Here is a 20254-nt window from a genome sequence, read left to right on the forward strand (position 1 = left end):
GAGGCTTTCTGCTCAGTCCAGGAGTTGCCCTGCAGGGGAGGAAACTCACGTATCCGAGTCTGAACTTCCGGATGATCCACTCGGGCGACTCGCTCTCAGACAGCATCTCCACGCTGATCTCGCCGTACATCACGGGCTCGTCTGTAAACGGCCAGTAATGATCGCACTTCACCTGAGAAGAGAAGAGCAAGGTGAGTGACAAGCAGGTGGCACTGAAGAGCAGCGCGCCCTCACTTCATGTGTACCGGCTGTTTACACCACAGTTTCACCTGGTTAACCAGTTTTAACCAGTTTTAAACAGTTAACTTGGTTTCCTGTCAGATAAAAGGATCTTCCCTTCTGAGTCTCTCGTTCTCCACATTTCATTCAACCCTCCACAAACTCTGCTCGTTCAATATCTGAATTAATTTGAATGCGACTCGTTGTCTGACCTGACCATTTGCTGTAAAACTGTTTGTCCAGCTGTGACTAAATGTGGAGTTTCACTGTTTGAGGGTGCTACAGAAATTAAAGCCATATCAGCTTCCAAAGCAACACTAAAGAAGTTTGTGAACCTTAAAACTGTTTCGACGTACGTTGACCTCCTGAAACTGACCTGCAGCGCCCAGAACACTTTGGTGTTCACGCCATTTTGCTTTACGCACGCTTGACATCTTTCTGGGTTTTTAATGTCGTCTTTGGCCTCTTCACCATGATGACAGGTTCAGTGTATGGCTGTGCATGTGCAGGGCTCACACTCAGATGTTTTATTCCACACCTGTAGGGGGAGCCCCTTTCAAACTTACTATCCTCAGAAAACGGTCAAATTTGAAAAAGAATTGAATAGTTTTACTCTTCGATATCAAAATGTTGATCTTTTTAAAGTGAAAAATGATTTGATTTATTCAAAAACTCTTTGCTTGCACTGTGACTGGCTACTGCTGGAGCAGACATCCAATCACAGAGCAGCGCTTCCTGCTGATGAGCCCATCTGTTAAAGCTCTGCTTCACACTTTGGGACCAGCAGCTGGCGCTCCCTCACCCGCCGCCGCTCGTTGCACTGAGTCAGCATGACCACGATGGGCGACTTCTGCTGCAGCACCATCTTCCAGAAATCGTTGCGGGTCTCGGGCAGCGGCCCCTGAGTGGCGATGTACTCCCTGGAGTGTTTGTAGCCCTGAACATCAGACACATGCACAGCTTTAGCTTCTGCAGAGTCCCAACAAAGCAGTGATGTTTTTGCTCCTATAAGATGGTTAAAGGTCAGTGTTTCGGACTCACAGGTATGTAGTTGGCGTTGATGTAGTCGGCACCTTCATCGTTGTGCATCGAGATCAGCTTCACCCGACTGAAGTCGTCTGAGTGCAGCAGAGGTGAAATGCATGTTAAATACAGCTGATCATCAAACTGACATGGAACTGAAAACGCGTCAGAAAGCGTTTCAGGAGGACATGTGATGGAGGGTAAAATGAGAGGGACTCACAGGGGAGGATGTTGGTGTATCGGTTCTTGGGCCTGTTGACCGGCAGGTCTGCAGCATCGTGGGACAGATCCAGACCAACGCTCTTCAGCTCCTGGAAAACATTCAAACCTTCAGGTCACACAGGTGGGACTCATTCCACATGTCTTCCACCTCAGAGCACAAACATGTAGATGTTCATTAGATGATGGTTTTAGGAACAGCTGCCTGCCTCCATCCCAAAGCTTCTCCTCCAGCACAGCCTGAACCCTCTCAGACGAGCTTTCTGTCCTTTCTTTAAGGAGTCTTCAGGAATAGTTCTCCAGGCTTCTTGAAGGACATCCCAAAGCTCTTCTTTGGATGTGGGCTGCCTTTTGTTCCGTTCTCTGCCAACATGATCCCACACTGCTTCAGTAATGTTGAGCTCCGGGCTCTGGGGAGGATTCATCCCTCCATCAGACCTGCTGCCACTGATTTTCAGCCCACTTCTTGTGTCCTTTGGCACAGCTCAGCCTTTTCTCCCTGTTTCCCTTCCTGAAGAACGGCTTCCTGACAGCCACCCTTCCATGGAGCCCATTTCTGATGAGGCTTGGGCCAACAGCAGATGGATCAGCTGAAGGTCCAGATGCATCTCTCAGCTCCTGTGTCAGGTCTTTGCTGGATCTTCCCTCAGTTAGAAACACTGCAGTGGGACTACTTCTAATTATTTACAGCGCAGTGTTTCTCCCTGGGGTGCGAACACAACCAGAGAAAAGGACCCATAGAGGTAATCGTCTTTCAATACCTTTGAATAAAAAACTAAAGACTGAAAGATGAAGTTTGCATTGTCCTGAAGAGGTCTCGTATCTTCGTGGGTTAGCGTTATCCTAACTTATCCTAACCCTAACCCTGACTCTATGGGACGCCTCGTTGGGACGAGGTGGTCCTGTTTCAACAGGAAGAGGATCATGAGAGTCAGGAAGCAGACCGGAGTCTTACCTCAAACTGCAGAGAGAACTTGTACGCCGAGTCTTTGCTCATTTCTTTGAAGAATGCGTCGAAGTCGTCGAGCTGCACGGGGCTGAAAGCAGAAATAAAAGCCGTCAACACATCGCTCCTCTTGTTCTTCACGGTCAAACAGATTTTAACCTCTGAGTCATGAGAAGGAAACAGGACCTCCAACACGTACACTGAACTTCTCCCTCCAACAGAACCTTTACTTTTAACGTGTCTTTATCCCCAGAACACCATAAACTAACGAACCTGATCCCAGTAAAAGTAAAACTACTGGTGCAGAATGATGGAAAACCTGCTGCTAAAGCTCTGAAATAAGGAAGGGGTACTGCTGTGGGCTCAGGTTCATGCTGGATCATCAGCTGTGGGTCTGAAGGCTGGGATTAAAGTCATGGCAGCGCACACACACACGCACACACACACGTGCACGCACACACACGCACCCTGAGTGGGGTTACCTTGTTAGCTTCCGTTTCTTTAAAGCTGTCTTGCTCCTATAAAATAAAACACGTGAAGTCCTCATGATGACTTCTGACCTTCAGCAACATCATCATCGTCACATTCAGCTCTGACCGATGAAGGGTTCTGACCGTCAGTGCAGCAGCAGCGGCGCCCCCTGCTGTCCGTTCACACCGCTACAACTAAAGTTTCCACCTTTATCCTCAAATCAGTTTAGCTGAGAGCGTCATGTGACCTCCTCAGAACCAGTGAACTGACCTGGTTCTGGGATGTTTACAACTTATTCAGCTTTACAGTCGCGTAAAAAAGAAAGTACACCCTCCACAGATTCTCCAGTTTTACATAATAAACATCATCTGCTTCTTAAAACTCCGTAAATCCAACCTCACATGTTAGCATCATTGTTCATTACTTACTGAACAAAACACAGAAACAGTGTGTGAGAAAGTGAACCCTTACTGCTTCCACGGGAAGTGAAAAGGGACAAACTTTCTTCTTCACATGACGGTAAAATCAGGAGGAAACAGCTGCTGCAGAGACGAGTGGAAACTAAAACAGTTCTGATTGGTTCAAAATGTTTAAAAATGACATTAGGAAGGCGACAAATATTCTAAAAATCCTCCTCATGAGGAACATGAATCCTTATTTTAACTAAGCAGGAAGTCTGTGGCTTCCAACTTCCTTTTCTTTTAGTCAATCTGATTCCATCTCAGTTCTGGAACCGAGGCCTTTAAGTGAGATTATTCATCTATTTCTGCGAACAGAAAATTTAATCAAAAAGGTGGAAATACATTAAATGGTAGTTTAACATCAGCAGCCACAGACTTCCATAAAAGAGGAACCCAAACATCGGTCCGACCCGGCAGAACAACAGACGTCATGCTCAGAACTGCGTCCCGCTTCATTCACATCGGTCATGCAGCCGTTTGACCTTCTCAGACCTTTAACTACTCATGCATTTACACTGAAATGAGCCAAATTTTCTCCAGAAGCACCTGTGATGTTCTGACTCAGAACATCCAGTGGGAGGAAATGTGGAGGCGCTACAACACATCCAGCTACTCCATCTGTACGCAACAACGTGCACGTGTACTGAAACAAAGTGACGGCATGCAGCACAGCGGGGTTAGCATCATGCTACGGGTTAGTAGTTCCACCACAAACACAGCATGGCAGGACAAAGTTCAACATGTCACTTCCTGTTATCAATGTTAAAGACCAGTCTGGTGTTTTTCTTACCAACATGATCGAAAAAAAAACAGGGGCCCTCCAGTGGCTCCCTATGGAACTCCAGCATGAGAACACGACCTCGTGTCTCTGTGGATAAAACTAAAGCATCACACAGTTTTCTTTTCAAAGACTTTTTGTGTTTACGAACTTAATACAGTAACTTAAAAAAATCTGTGCTCGTCGTCTCGTTGTCGATCAACGAACACAGCTAATGCTTTCAGTAAACACCAACTAATTAACTAACTAACTTAACTATTTGTGTTTGAATGTTAGAAATGAAAGAAGAAGAATGAAAGTTTTGTTTTCTAAATATCCGAACCAGGCTTTATTTCAAGTCCTGACCCAGAGTCCTGATCAGCCTCATTTCTTCCAGACTTTCCTGTAATCTTTAAAGTGATCAACAGTTCTCCAGCTTTCTGAAGGTCTTTCAGGGTTTTTCTTTGGACATTTTCTGCTAAGAGCTTTGGGATGTCCTTCAAGAAGCCTGGAGAACTATTCCTGAAGACTCCTTAAAGAAAGGACAGAAAGCTCGTCTGAGAGGGTTCAGGCTGTGCTAGAGGAGAAAGGAGCTCAGAGCAGATATTCACTTTAAAGCTGCTCAGAACTGAACTAACTCTGGTTCTGACTCAGATTCTGGGTTTATGTTCATGTTGGAACATGTTTCAGTGAATCTCTGCAGTTGTTTCCTGCTTTTATGTAGAACATGTAGAGAAATGAGGCTGATCAGGACTGTTGAACTGTTCAGTGAAGTGGCCCCAGGATCGAGCCTTGAGGGACTTCACTGTTTGTTTTTTGCTCTCGTTGTATTTGCGCAGACATCGACAGAACAACACCAGACTTGTCTGTTAGTTCTGGATCAGAGGAGTGACTCCTCACTCTGACTGACATGGAGGTAAAACTGTGTCTGATCAGTACTGTGGGCTGTGGCTCTGACTGGACATGCCCCTGAAGTGCAGCAGGTGCTTACTTACCACAGATTAATATAAAAAGCCAAAAGATAGTCAGTCCAAAGGCAGGATGGCAGTAGGGTAAGGAAGGCAAAGAGGCTTCTTCGCCTGAAGGGTTCAAATAAACACAAAAATAAAAACACAAACAAACGAGAGAAAATAAAGAAAACAGACACCAGGGGGCGACAGGTTGGGACAGAACATGGTGCTCCATTAGTAAAGAGGCACAGAGTGTCGAGAGGTTCACATTAGTGCTGAACACAGAGTTAATGCATCATGCAGCCGCTCAGAGAGGCCGTTGTCCCCGCAGGACAACAGCAGTCTGTCTAACGTCGCTCCTCAATGGCCGCTCTGTCTCAACCCCAGCCTGAGCCCGTGACATCACCGCGTCCTCCCGGCCCAGCCCACAATGCATCACTCATCCCTCTCACCATGTGTCAAAAACAGGTGTCAGCTCGTCTCTCTGCGCTGACGTCAGACCAGGTGACGCCACCTTCACGGACCTGATGACCTCCTTAACGTGTGTGTTGACCTCACTGATGCAGACACAGGCGGGAACCGTTCTTTAGGTCTATCACATTAATATGTTCCCATCTCCACTGTTATTACTGACGGCTTCCTGCTTGGACCTCCGGCGCCCTTCAGCTGGCTGAAGTTTGAATGTTGCGTTTACATAAAAATAACAGTTATTATGGGGGTAAAATTTCTTTTAGCTCCTGGTTCCTGCTGTGGGAACGGACCCCTGAATGAGCCACGGTCCTGGAAAAGGTTCCTGTGGTGGAAAGGCAGCTGGAAAACGGGACTAAACCTTCAGCTCTTAAACGGCCACAGACACACATGCTAATGAGCAGAAATGAACATGTTTACAGCCTGGAAGAAAAGCTTCTGGCTCTGAACTTCTGAGGGATTCAGGACTGATCTGAGAGCTGGGAAAGATAAAAACTGACCCTGTTCGTGGGTGGAGCAAACAGGTAAAAACACATAAAAGCGCTCTTAAATATGATAGAAGTGTAGCAGAGCTGTCTGCGCACACAAACAGCTTATTTCCATCCTGCTCATGCATCCTGTGCTGATGAAAGAGCTGCAACTGCAACAGAACCGAATCATCACCGAGAAAGATGCTAACGTGTTAGCTCAACGTTTAATTAACACACGCTGTCAGCCTGGTTCACTGCCGGTTTTAATACGCTCTCTTTAATCTCATGTATCTGGAAGACTTTTATTTAAAAGTTCTCTCTGGGGTGGTCGGTGGCGTAGTGGTTTAAGCAGCCGCCCCATGTACAGAGGCTACAGTCCTCGCTGCAGTGGGTCCCGTTCCAGTCCCGCACCGGACGGCCCTTTGCTGCATGTCTTCCCTCTCTCTCTGCCCCCTGCTTCTTGTCTCTCTCCAGCTGTCCTATCATTAAAAAAGGCATAAAAAAAAGCCCCCCCCCAAAAAAAAGTTCTCTCTGAAGGGTTCAGACGTGTCATCAATAACTTTTGTATTCAGGCGACCCAGAACTGGACTGGGCGGAGGGCGGATGGCGGATGGGTGGGAACTCGTCTCGTGGTCACTGTGCGGGGAGCCGTTCTGAGCGGCAGGTTCAGCTGTAAAATATTTGGGCCCAAAAGAAACGTCTGAACTTTTGTTTTCCTCCTTCAGTCTCCAAACAAACAACAAAGGTGGAGTTCAGATGAAGCTGCTTCCTGCATCAGTGAGGTCACGGCGCCTCCTCCTCTTGGCCACACCCACTCTGCTGTAACAGCACACATGCACAGTCAAAGCAGAAACACAAACGTCACAGTAAGAAGACGACACTGATGGAGATGTGCGTTTAGTGATGGGGGGTCAAATACCACAGCAGATGGAAGCCCAGGCTCTGCCTCAACTGACCGTCTTTCAGCCGTTATATTAATCACAAATCTGCGGGTCGGAACATGCACGACGGAACCGGGTCCTTCGGCCACGCCGGCGCCTCTTCTGTTAAAACTTCTCAATTTGAAAGGTTAATGACGACCCATTTCTGTTGTCTTGTTTGATCAGATTTTCTTTCATCTTCATCAAACAACCCTCAGCTGAGCTCACCATCATCATCGTCACCTCGCGGTGCTTAAAGAGCAGAAAGTCCTAATCTGCCTCGTCAGCTAATCTGCCTCGGGTGTTTGAGGACGTGAGATAACTGAGGAGACCGACAGCCGTGAAACACCTGCCGGGCGCCGCCGTCAGCGATGTGAGGATGAGCGTACAGAGAGGAAGAGGAGCTGCTTACCAGTTGTAGGGAAGCTTCCCGTCTCTTTCAAACGAGGCGAAGTTGACAAAAGTCTCGGCGCCACACTCTCTGAAACACAGCAGAACGTGTGGTGAGAACAGTTTGGGGAAGTCAGACAAACATTTAATGAGTTCTCAGGAGAAACAGGAAGTGAGCTGAAAGGACTGGCACGCCAGAGTTACCGACCCTCGACGAGAACGTGACACAACATGTGTTCACAAAACCCAAGAAGAAGAAAAAAGGAGAAAAACAGAAAAAAGAAACATCTTTAGAAAATGTCGACAAAAATTTTTAAACCCAATAAAATCCAACAAGAAAATTATATTTTACAAAAACATCCCACAAAACAGTTTAAGTCTAAGAAAATAAAAACTTTTTTCTAAAAATCTAAGAAATGGAAAAATTCTAACAAAATATTTCAATAAAACTTTGGAAAATCTGAAAAATTTAAAAAAAAAACAAAGAAAACAGTTAAAACATTAAAACTTCTGGAGGAAATAATTATAAATAACAGAAATAAATTTAACAACATTTAAATTTCTGAGATGTTTTAATTACAAAATAAAAATGGAAGAAAAGTAAGATCATCACAGCATGCAGAGCAAACATCAGCAGACTTACTCACTAATGAAGATTGTCATAATTAATTGTAAACTTTAAATAAATGCAGATACTTTATGACTGAAGTAAAAATAAAAATCACTGAAAAACACCCAGATTATCAAAGTCTTTCTATTTAAGCCTGATTTAATCATTTAAAGATACACACATCCAAACTGAAACACACTGTCAATGTCAGCTGCTGAGTTTGGTTTGGGCCTTCTGGGCTTCCGTAGAAGCCCAGAAGGCCCAAAGGCCCACTGTGTTGGATGTACATGTAACCCCTGTAACACCTTCACTCTAACGTTTTTGATTTTCTCTAAATTAAAGCTTCTTTATCAGAGGAGGAAGTTTTGCAGCCAAACACACGTCACATGACCTGCGAGCAGCTGCTCCTGGTTCCCTCTGACAGCAGAGGGTCACATGACTCAGGTGCGTACAGGTGTGTTACCTGCTCAGCTGCAGATGCTTCTTACGCAGAACCAGCAGGAACAGAAGCAACAGGCTGATGAGCAGGATGCTGAGGACGGCCAGCGCGGAGATGGCGGCGACGCTCGGGTTCATCTCTTTAGCTGCAGACGCACAAACAAACAAGCATTACCATCGAGTCCTTTCGCTTTTTATTTCATGATAAACTGGTCGTCCACATTCCCCTGCCGTCCATCAGGTGTTTATTCATTTGTTTATTTATTTGAAGAATAATCACTTCCTGCAGGACTTTCACATTAAAAGCCAGTAGGAGGCTTTTACTGTGAAAGTCCTGCAGGAAGTCTCAACAGAAATTTAAATAAAATCGCGAAGATGAAATTATTTTATTCAGGAAACAATCAGCTGATGTTTTCAGTCATGTCAGAGTCCGGTTGAAATGTGTCAAATTAACACCTTGTTATCAGACCTCTGCAGTCAAACTGAGGTATGATGTCATATACAATCAAATTACACTGAAACCACGGCGACAGCCCCGCAGTGCAGCTGCGGCGGTCCCACCTACCGACGGTGCTGACGGTGATGTGCGCCGGCCGGCTGGGCGTGCTGTAGCTGAAGCTGGTGATGGAGCAGTTGTAGCTGGACGACGGCGTCAAACCGGAAACTGTCAGGACGTGGGAGGTGGCGGTGAGCGGATCACGGGCCTGAAGGAGGAGAAGTTCAAGAGTTTTAACTTCTGAGCCACTGTTTCCTGCTTCTGTCGTGTTAATAAAGTTTGTGTGAACGCAGCTCTGAGAGGTTTCATTTAGACCCACAGAGACTGATTCTGGTGCCCTTTGAAAGCCAAGAGTCAGAATCACTCAGAGATGTTGGAAGATCACATAACTCTGCTCTGATCTTCCTTCATTGGCTTCCAGTCCATTTTCAGATTGATTTTAAGGTTTTATTGCTCACTTTAAGGCTTTAAATGGACCTGTCGGAGTTACTTTCTGCAGTTAATAAATCACCGCCAGACGTTTCCTCTCAGTTACTGACGAGTGAGTCCACGAACAGGAGAAGTCCGAGTCACAGGTCAGGATTCTCACGTTCAGTTTGTTTGGAGCTGAGCAGAGATGAAGCATCCATGATCTGTCAGTTAAAGCTGAACTCCACCTTCAGTCTGATCTTATTTTCATCTCAGGTCCTGTTCTCTGAGTCTGCAGCCTGCTGGGACCGAAGCTTCACGGACACACAGCAGCTGATCGCTTTCTGTCGGACTGAAACCAGCAGTTTTGAATGAAGCCGCAGGAAGTCATCCTCTGCCTGCTTTCAGCCGTCCATGTCTGAATCATTTCCAGATCCCACAGTCACGTCACCTCTGCCGGTTTCTGACGTGTTTTGTCAGCCTTGAATCCAAACCGACAAGAACTGACTTTGGGTCATCTCTGTGATTACAGGGTGGAAGGCTCGGTTCATTTTGGGTCAGAAAACTCAAATCCAACTTTTTAAACTAAGTTTCTGCTCTGAAATTGTTTCATTTGTTCGTCTCTTGTGGTTAAAGCTCTCAGGAAACAGCTGGACCCATGATGACAGATGTGCTTTACCTTCAGCTCCTTGCCAGGTTTGCAGGGTCTGCAGACGACCTGGTAGTAGTCAACCACTCCCTCCTCGGTCCACAGCAGAGTCACCGATGAGTGTGTGGCGTTGACGGCGAACAGCGCCCGGGGAGGAGCCGGCTCTGCAGGAAGGAAAGCCGGGTGTGAGTTTAAAGGAGAAAAGCTGCGGGTGTGAGGCAGGTCGAGCCCAACTAAAAACAGCCCACTTCTGCTTACGGAAGACTTTAAGACGCTCAGAAGGGGAAGTGAAGAATCTGAAGTTTCTTTTTCACTTTCAGGGTGAAAACAGCCAGTCCGAACAAAGTGTGTGTGAGAAGACCTGCAGGTGTGTTTCACCTGTCAGCAGAAAGTACGGCGGCCTCACGCAGCGCCAGCTTCCATCAGAAAACAGAAAAAGACGTTTGCCATCAAGGTCTCATTTCCTCTGAAAAATCCCTGAAAAATCCCTGAAAACAGGATCCTGAAAGCTGCTCAACACACAGTCTGACAGGCAGACGGTTTACGTCTGATTTAAGCAGGAAACGTTCACTGTTTTATGGTTCTGTAGGTACGGAAGCCCGAAGGGCAAAGAATAAAGACATAAATACTCTGCCCACCAGTCTCTGAGGTGAGTCTGCTGGTAATGACGTGGTAACACGAGGAAAAGAAGAACGAGTTCGAACTTTATATTCATATATATCTTTTAAATGTTAAAAGTTATTTTTTACCCTTTAGGTTTATTCCTTATTCCTCCTGTTTCAGAGATAATAAAGAATTCCTACTTCAGAAAGATTAAACCACTGAAACATTTTTATCTGTATTAAAGTCATAAAAATAAAAAGAATAACATAATTTCTCTTCTGCCTCTCAGGATCTATTAAAATCCTCCAAATGCTGGGATAAAAATCAATGGACACCTACTCAGAGATCATTGATTTGGAAGCAGCCTTAGCACAGCTTATAAGGGATGATGAAGCAGTTAAAACCTGCCTGTATGCAGACGATGTACCGCTGATCGTTACTATGAGCCAAATGTCCTGAAAACACTAATGCTGTGTCCCCAGAATGACAAATTAAACAGATTTGAGTTTAAATGGAACACATAAACCAAAAGATGTTTCCAAAATGAGTGACAGTAGCTATGTTGGCAGATGTTTAGGATCTGCCCAGTTATTCGGCCTTACTGACAGGAAGTAACCTGAACCTGAACAGAACCTGAGCAGGTTTGGGTGTGTTTGTGCGTGTGTGTGCTGACCCAGCTTGATGATGTTGGGCGTGGACATGTTCCTGCTGCGCTCGGTGCACGCCGTCACCGTCAGGTTGTAGATGTCTCCTGGAGGCAGAGGGAAGCTGGCCCGCATCACGTTACGAGTCACCTGAACACAGAGTTCGAGGATCTCGTTATCTCATCTCAGACGTCCCTGAAATGTTCCAGCTTTACGTCTGTCTCCTGTAACGGTTCTTTAAATGTTTTGTAACCCTCAAACACCAGGCTGCTGTTCTATCATGAGATATAAGGAAGGATTCACAGATTCATGTGGATTAACGATCAGAGTGCTCACTAAAAAATAGGGATGGGAATCGAGTGTCGGAGAGTAGAGATGTCAGTCTTGCCTGCATTCAAAACTTCAGAGCCCTGTTGTAATAATGTTAGCGACATAGTGTATGAATACTTTCCATCTGATATTAACATTTAGTTGAAGAGGGCCGCAAGAGTGAGGCAGAATTAGATACATAGAGTTATATATTGTACTTTGTCTGTACTATATAACCGGGTGAGAATCGATACGAGAACCGATAAGGAACAGAATCGATAAGCGATATCGATAATGGAACGGAATTGGTAAATTCTTAACAATTCCCATTCCTACTAAAAGGAGGCATTTAGGACCCAGCTGTGTAGATGGGTGCTGGACTTCCCATCCTGAGCTGCTCAGGCTGCAGCCTCGTCACACCTTCGGTAAACTTACGTCGATGGAGTAACTCTTCTCGGGACCCTTCTTGCCGACAGCCACCACCTGCCAGTGCAGCATCCTGGAGTGGGACAGGTCGATGAAAAGCTCGCCGTACGTCCAGCGGACAAACAGAACGCCGTGAGAGTAATCCACCGAGGAGATGTGAGGAGCCTCGGGAGCTGCAGGAGAACAGGTCTGTTAGTGACGTCACGAAACACCTGAGCAGAGCAGAGAGAGTCCGACTCTGACCTCAGAAAAACTGTGATTAACAACAAGATGAATTCAGTATCTAACTAAAAACGTGAAATTATCGAAAACAAGGCAAAAAAATTATAAAGTAAATTAGGTTTTAAAAACTCACTGAAAATATCATAAATACAGAAAAAAATGTCATAAGATGAACAAATAATAAAAAGGTTGAACTAAATTAAATGATAACAAAATTAAATTAAATTTGAAAAAAATTAAATATTAAATATTAAAAAATATTTAAGAAAAATAAATAAGATAAACTAAAGAATAAAACATTGGGACGATTTATTGATGAAAGTTGATATTAAACATGAAAAATTAATTAATAAATACAAACTAAGAGCTGAAAATAATAAATATTCATGATTAATACTTTTTCTTTACTGAAATTTACATTTAACTATTAAAATTAAGTTGATGATATGACAAATATAAAGTAAATAAAAACATAAATAAACGTATTTGTTAAAATAAAAAATTCTAATTATTTCAAAGTAAATTAATTAATTAAACGTTTCATTAGAATAAAAGAAATGTAACAAAAATCTGAAAATGAACCGATTCAAAGAAACAAGGTAAATAAAATTAAAGCTGGAGCCCGGCCCAACAGAACCTTCCAAACTGAGTGAAATGAGCTGGAAGTATGTGAGCGGCAGCCATGATCAGAGCTGTCCGAATCCTCCAGATACTAAGAAAAGCAGCTCCGACGCTTCCTCAGCGGTCTCCTTTAGGAAACGCCGGACCGTCCTTTAGGAGAGAAGGGAGCTCCGACGCTTCCTCAGCGGTCTCCTTTAGGAAACGCCGGACCGTCCTTTAGGAGAGAAAGGAGCTCCGACGCTTCCTCAGCGGTCTCCTTTAGGAAACGCCGGACCGTCCTTTAGGAGAGAAAGGAGCTCCGACGCTTCCTCAGCGGTCTCCTTTAGGAAACGCCGGACCGTCCTTTAGGAGAGAAGGGAGCTCCGACGCTTCCTCAGCGGTCTCCTTTAGGATACGCCGGACCGTCCTTTAGGAGAGAAAGGAGCTCCGACGCTTCCTCAGCGGTCTCCTTTAGGAAACGCCGGACCGTCCTTTAGGAGAGAAAGGAGCTCCGACGCTTCCTCAGCGGTCTCCTTTAGGAAACGCCGGACCGTCCTTTAGGAGAGAAAGGAGCTCCGACGCTTCCTCAGCGGTCTCCTTTAGGAAACGCCGGACCGTCCTTTAGGAGAGAAGGGAGCTCCGACGCTTCCTCAGCGGTCTCCTTTAGGAAACGCCGGACCGTCCTTTAGGAGAGAAAGGAGCTCCGACGCTTCCTCAGCGGTCTCCTTTAGGAAACGCCGGACCGTCCTTTAGGAGAGAAAGGAGCTCCGACACTTCCTCAGCGGTCTCCTTTAGGAAACGCCGGACCGTCCTTTAGGAGAGAAGGGAGCTCCGACGCTTCCTCAGCGGTCTCCTTTAGGATACGCCGGACCGTCCTTTAGGAGAGAAAGGAGCTCCGACGCTTCCTCAGCGGTCTCCTTTAGGAAACGCCGGACCGTCCTTTAGGAGAGAAAGGAGCTCCGACGCTTCCTCAGCGGTCTCCTTTAGGAAACGCCGGACCGTCCTTTAGGAGAGAAAGGAGCTCCGACGCTTCCTCAGCGGTCTCCTTTAGGAAACGCCGGACCGTCCTTTAGGAGAGAAAGGAGCTCCGACGCTTCCTCAGCGGTCTCCTTTAGGAAACGCCGGACCGTCCTTTAGGAGAGAAGGGAGCTCCGACGCTTCCTCAGCGGTCTCCTTTAGGAAACGCCGGGCCGTCCTTTAGGAGAGAAAGGAGCTCCGACGCTTCCTCAGCGGTCTCCTTTAGGAAACGCCGGACCGTCCTTTAGGAGAGAAGGGAGCTCCGACGCTTCCTCAGCGGTCTCCTTTAGGAAACGCCGGACCGTCCTTTAGGAGAGAAAGGAGCTCTGACGCTTCCTCAGCGGTCTCCTTTAGGAAACGCCGGACCGTCCTTTAGGAGAGAAGGGAGCTCCGACGCTTCCTCAGCGGTCTCCTTTAGGAAACGCCGGACCGTCCTTTAGGAGAGAAGGGAGCTCCGACGCTTCCTCAGCGGTCTCCTTTAGGAAACGCCGGACCGTCCTTTAGGAGAGAAGGGAGCTCCGACGCTTCCTCAGCGGTCTCCTTTAGGAAACGCCGGGCCGTCCTTTAGGAGAGAAAGGAGCTCCGACGCTTCCTCAGCGGTCTCCTTTAGGAAACGCCGGACCGTCCTTTAGGAGAGAAGGGAGCTCCGACGCTTCCTCAGCGGTCTCCTTTAGGAAACGCCGGACCGTCCTTTGGGAGAGAAAGGAGCTCCGACGCTTCCTCAGCGGTCTCCTTTAGGAAACGCCGGACCGTCCTTTAGGAGAGAAAGGAGCTCCGACGCTTCCTCAGCGGTCTCCTTTAGGAAACGCCGGACCGTCCTTTAGGAGAGAAGGGAGCTCCGACGCTTCCTCAGCGGTGTCCTTTAGGAAACGCCGGACCGTCCTTTAGGAGAGAAAGGAGCTCCGACGCTTCCTCAGCGGTCTCCTTTAGGAAACGCCGGACCGTCCTTTCGGAGAGAAAGGAGCTCCGACGCTTCCTTAATTAAAAAACACATTCTCTGCTGCTTACTGTTTTATTTGCTCTTAAATCATTCTACTTTCTTTCCACAAGTCTTGGATATGATTTCTTTTTCTTTGAAGTGAACCAAGACTTTTTGAATAATTTTCATTCTTTTTACAACTTATCTGACGAGTCAGCGACTACAATCGTCTCAACATGCCTTGAAGGAGCAAACAAAAGTCTCCCTTAACCCTGGGAAAACTGTCGGATATATCAACAAAGAATTCTTCCTTCATGAATCGCTCCCAATGGAATCCAGTGATAAGAAGTCCACATTTACTCCGACAGGAAAGGGTAAAAAACTGCCACTTAAAGCTAAATGAAACCGTGTCATTTCCAAGAGTGCAAAGACACTTCTAAAGGACTTTGTGCTCAGATTAATGGAGGATGTGTAACATCGTTAACAAACAGATTTTTACCGCTGTCAGTGGAACAAACGGAGAGACAGCACAAAGCAGCAGATGGACAGAGAAACTGTGCCGTGTGTCAAGGTCAAAGATACTGTTGTGCTTGGAGACGGAGTCGTATCTAATACAAACATGAGAGCAGAGGCGGACGGGAAAGTCAAAACTCCAGGTTCATGATGGGACTGACAAAGAAAAGCTGTGTGTGTTCAACCAGACTTTGAACAAGGGAGAGTTATTTTTCTGAAATCATCAAAAACTGCAGTAACAAGAGTAAACAGATGAACAAACCCTCCAGTTTCACTGCCTTTAGAACTCATTTCTACATCCAAGTGTGATGAGTTTGCAATATTCTTTAATGACTGTCAAAGATCATCTGCAGTCAGAAATCATCTGCAGTCTGAGGCTATGACCTGTGGGGTTCCCCAGGGGTCAATCCTGGGACCCTATTGTTCAATCTGTACATGCTTCCATTAGGCCAGCTGATACGCAGTTATATAGAGAAAGGAACTCCAATTCTGTCCCACAATTCCTTGCAGCTGCAGCTTTCATCCTTCCATCTTTCCTTAAGCCCATGGGGTTTTCCATGAGGATAAGGAAAGACGATGATCAAACACTTCCGATGATAACAGGCGAGTGCGTACCTGTCACGAAGCTCACTGTGGAGCTGTCGCAGCAGCTGAGGGGTGGCTCGCCCCACGTCACCATGGAAACACGGAAGTTGTAGTACCAGGCCGGCAGCAGGTCGGTGACCCTCTGAGAGGAGACAGAGAAACGGTGAGAGGAGGAGCTGAAAGCATCACGACACGTTCACTGCAACCAAGCCAACAAACTGCGCTACCACAGAGGCGATGACGGAGGCGGTGGCGGCGATCTCGTAGTAGGTGGTCCACTCGGACGCCAGCGTGACGGGGTTGAAGAAAAAGGTCTGCAGGATGTACTTCCTGAAGGCCACGTGGTACGGACGCTGCCAGCTCAGGATCACTGCCGTGGGGCTCAGAGGGTACACGGCCAGCTCACGCACACCTGTGGGCTCTGACACACACACACACACACACACACACACACACACACACACACACACACACACACACACACACACACACACACACCTGTCAGGGGGGAGGAGCCTGTGGAGAAAGGGTAACTTACATTCAGCTCCTGCACGCCGATAATCACCGATGTCGATGATGACAGGTTCAGACGGAGGACTGATCAGAGGTCCGTTGGTGTGATAGACGATGACTCTGTACTGAGCGCCGGGCATCAGGTTACTGATGATGTCACTTGTTGAGTTCTCCTGTGAAAACGTGAAAAAGATGATTTAGAGCAGAGGAAACATGACATCAGAGAAGTTAGAGCAGAGGAAACATGACATCAGAGAAGTTAGAGCAGAGGAAACATGACATCAGAGAAGCTAGAGAAGAGGAAACATGACATCAGTGAAGTTAGAGCAGAGGAAACATGACATCAGAGAAGCTAGAGAAGAGGAAACATGACATCAGTGAAGTTGGAGCAGAGGAAACATGACATCAGTGAAGTTAGAGCAGAGGAAACATGACATCAGAGAAGTTAGAGCAGAGGAAACATGACATCAGAGAAGTTAGAGCAGAGGAAACATGACATCAGTGAAGTTAGAGCAGAGGAAACATGACATCAGAGAAGTTAGAGCAGAGGAAACATGACATCAGAGAAGCTAGAGAAGAGGAAACATGACATCAGTGAAGTTGGAGCAGAGGAAACATGACATCAGTGAAGTTGGAGCAGAGGAAACATGACATCAGAGAAGTTAGAGCAGAGGAAACATGACATCAGAGAAGTTAGAGCAGAGGAAACATGACATCAGTGAAGTTAGAGCAGAGGAAACATGACATCAGAGAAGTTAGAGCAGAGGAAACATGACATCAGTGAAGTTAGAGCAGAGGAAACATGACATCAGAGAAGTTAGAGCAGAGGAAACATGACATCAGTGAAGTTGGAGCAGAGGAAACATGACATCAGAGAAGTTAGAGCAGAGGAAACATGACATCAGAGAAGTTAGAGCAGAGGAAACATGACATCAGTGAAGATGGAGCAGAGGAAACATGACATCAGTGAAGTTAGAGCAGAGGAAACATGACATCAGAGAAGTTGGAGCAGAGGAAACATGACATCAGAGAAGTTGGAGCAGAGGAAACATGACATCAGAGAAGTTAGAGCAGAGGAAACATGACATCAGAGAAGTTAGAGCAGAGGAAACATGACATCAGTGAAGTTAGAGCAGAGGAAACATGACATCAGAGAAGTTAGAGCAGAGGAAACATGACATCAGAGAAGCTAGAGAAGAGGAAACATGACATCAGTGAAGTTGGAGCAGAGGAAACATGACATCAGTGAAGTTGGAGCAGAGGAAACATGACATCAGAGAAGTTAGAGCAGAGGAAACATGACATCAGAGAAGTTAGAGCAGAGGAAACATGACATCAGTGAAGTTAGAGCAGAGGAAACATGACATCAGAGAAGTTAGAGCAGAGGAAACATGACATCAGAGAAGCTAGAGAAGAGGAAACATGACATCAGTGAAGTTGGAGCAGAGGAAACATGACATCAGTGAAGTTGGAGCAGAGGAAACATGACATCAGAGAAGTTAGAGCAGAGGAAACATGACATCAGTGAAGTTAGAGCAGAGGAAACATGACATCAGAGAAGTTAGAGCAGAGGAAACATGACATCAGTGAAGTTAGAGCAGAGGAAACATGACATCAGAGAAGTTAGAGCAGAGGAAACATGACATCAGTGAAGTTGGAGCAGAGGAAACATGACATCAGAGAAGTTAGAGCAGAGGAAACATGACATCAGAGAAGTTGGAGCAGAGGAAACATGACATCAGAGAAGTTAGAGCAGAGGAAACATGACATCAGAGAAGTTAGAGCAGAGGAAACATGACATCAGAGAAGTTAGAGCAGAGGAAACATTCACAGGTGGGTGTGTTGGCATTACCTCGCTGCAGTAGGTGTTCTCCATCCTCTGGCTGAGGCTGGGCTTCAGGCAGGTGGTGGAAAGCACGGACACCAGGCTGCCGTTGTGGTTCTGGGGGGACGCCGCCCAGGAGACAGCGGCCGTGCTGGAGTCCAGCAGTCTGACACTGACGGCCTGAGGACGCTCCCGGAGCTCCTCCAACAGCTCGCCATCGGGACCTGAACGGGTTCCCACCAACATGTCAGCGATTTCAGGAGCAGGTTGAAACATTTTGGAGAGACTGAGATGAATGTGAAGGTGAAGTTATTCTGATGGTTGAACTGGACTCACTGAGGTAGAAGGTGAAGCCTGAGACGCCGCCGCTCTCTCGGGCTTCGCAGTCGCCCGTGGAGCTCAGCGTGGTGACGTGCACTCGGTACGTTCCCGGCTCCGTTAACTCGGTGAAAAACTCGTGGGTGTTCTCATCCACCGTCGCCGTCTCTGTGGAGTTACCTGAGGAACAGACGAGAAAATGAGGAGATTTAAGATGGCGCCATCTCCTCAGAACAGCTGAGCGTTGAAGCCAGTTTCTGTCACATGCTGCTTATTCTGCGTCCGTCAGACTCAACATCAGACACAAACATGTTGGAGGAACAAGCTTCAGACAGAACAGAGTTAAAGGTGCAAACCAAAGATAATTTTTTTAGATGTTAGTTCTGTAAAATCCTCTAAATTCAGACAGAAAACTGATTGAAATGTGAGGAAACATATAAAAGCGTTAAATCTGATGGCAGTTAAATCTGACTTTGAGTTGTTGAAGGTGAGGAGACGCGGGTTAAAGCGAAGGTGTGTGTCCGGACATCAGCCCTGATGGGATGAACGGCGCTGCCCGTTTACCGTCTCTGTAGACGAAGACGTTGAAGCCGTCGTAGCTGGTTGGCGGTTTGGGGGGCAGCCAGCGCAGCTCCAGCAGGACGGGGGGCAGGCTGGTGGGCAGGACCGAGGCCTCGGCGGGGAGACCCATGGCGGACCCCGGCTCATTGGAGTCCTCGTACTCAGACACCACGGCGTTGACAAACTCTTCGTCCGTGTTGTCGACAGGAGACGGCTCCGTTGGGTCCAGCCAGTAGCTCTGAGGCTCCGCCTCCTCACTCTGGCTGCCGTTTGCATAGACGGCGGCAATTCGTGTCAGGTTGTGTGTTGCGTTGAAGGGAAGGTGAGAGGCTGAGGACACCTCCTCAGAGACGTCCTCCTCCTCGGGCTGCGTCTCCTCCTCGGGCTGCGTCTCTTCCTCGGGCTGCTCCTCCATCAGTGGGACGTCCCGGGCCTGGCGAGAGGACCGCTGGCCCCTCTTCACACGGTCCATTTCACCCGGAGCCGCCCTCTGGCTCAGATGGATGATCTTATGGGATATATTGAGGGGAGGGTAGGGCACTGTGGGGGAGAAAGGAGAACAAGATGAGGAGCTCATCTCAGGGTCAGTAACATGAACTCTGTTGGTCTCTGCTGTTTGTATCATCACGTCACTGGAGCCGACTTTGAGTGCGTGTCTCATTAATCTGATGCTACGATAGCGAGGCGTTAACGTGTGGTCACCATCAGTCCTCCGTGATGATTACCAGCAGCATCATGATCATTCAAATGAGCCGATTCTTACAGGGAAACCAAATCAATCGGACTCTGGGGCCTCACCTGTGCGGTGGTGCAGAGGTGTGTGTGTGATGTCACTGTGGGTCACCAGAGGGGTCTGGTACACGGTGGCCTCAGAGATGAGCTGGAAGGTGATGTTACGGTAACACACTCCAGGTAACCAGTGTTTAAACACCGTCTTCCCTTTGTAGAAATCTACAAACAACAAGCACAAACAAACCGTTCAGACACCAAAGTGACGACGTTTAACCAACGAGTCACATGAGAAATAAAGTCTTCAACAACATTAACCAGGGGCTTATGGCACTTCTTCTGTGAAAGTTCACTTTATTTTAATTAAATATACAACTTGGGCAGAGTATTATAGCTCTCCAAACAGGAAAAAAGTGAGATGGAAAAGAAAAATCATTTCTGTGTTTATATGAATGATTTCAAATTTTTAGCAGCTAAAATGAGGTTTGGAGTTCCTCAGAGATCAATACTGGGTCCACTTCTCTTTCTGTTTGACTTCATCCCTGAAAAAGTCAAATCAATTACAAAAAGTTGTT

General features: G+C 46.8%; 1 protein-coding gene across 3 annotated transcripts in view; it reads right to left on the minus strand.

The window, feature by feature from the left end:
* Positions 1–20254, minus strand: part of ptpro (protein tyrosine phosphatase receptor type O) — a 65701-nt gene that overhangs the window by 8675 nt on the left and 36772 nt on the right. The window contains exons 4-23 of one of the 3 annotated variants that reach the window (XM_075472356.1): positions 19749–19901; positions 18954–19490; positions 18408–18569; positions 18099–18295; positions 16299–16419; positions 15961–16154; positions 15764–15875; positions 11887–12050; positions 11172–11292; positions 9926–10059; positions 8908–9046; positions 8368–8488; positions 7317–7385; positions 5092–5175; positions 2890–2925; positions 2417–2498; positions 1463–1553; positions 1261–1337; positions 1022–1156; positions 50–172 (exon numbers count right to left, since the gene is read on the minus strand). In XM_075472356.1, coding sequence (XP_075328471.1) covers positions 50–172; positions 1022–1156; positions 1261–1337; positions 1463–1553; positions 2417–2498; positions 2890–2925; positions 5092–5175; positions 7317–7385; positions 8368–8488; positions 8908–9046; positions 9926–10059; positions 11172–11292; positions 11887–12050; positions 15764–15875; positions 15961–16154; positions 16299–16419; positions 18099–18295; positions 18408–18569; positions 18954–19490; positions 19749–19901 — 2852 coding nt within the window. The remainder of the gene's footprint in view (positions 1–49; positions 173–1021; positions 1157–1260; positions 1338–1462; positions 1554–2416; positions 2499–2889; positions 2926–5091; positions 5176–7316; positions 7386–8367; positions 8489–8907; positions 9047–9925; positions 10060–11171; positions 11293–11886; positions 12051–15763; positions 15876–15960; positions 16155–16298; positions 16420–18098; positions 18296–18407; positions 18570–18953; positions 19491–19748; positions 19902–20254) is intronic. The other 2 variants (XM_075472357.1, XM_075472358.1) reach the window with 2 other exon arrangements.

The sequence above is a fragment of the Odontesthes bonariensis genome, chromosome 8 (genome assembly GCF_027942865.1).
Source record: "Odontesthes bonariensis isolate fOdoBon6 chromosome 8, fOdoBon6.hap1, whole genome shotgun sequence".
NCBI lineage: Eukaryota > Metazoa > Chordata > Actinopteri > Atheriniformes > Atherinopsidae > Odontesthes > Odontesthes bonariensis.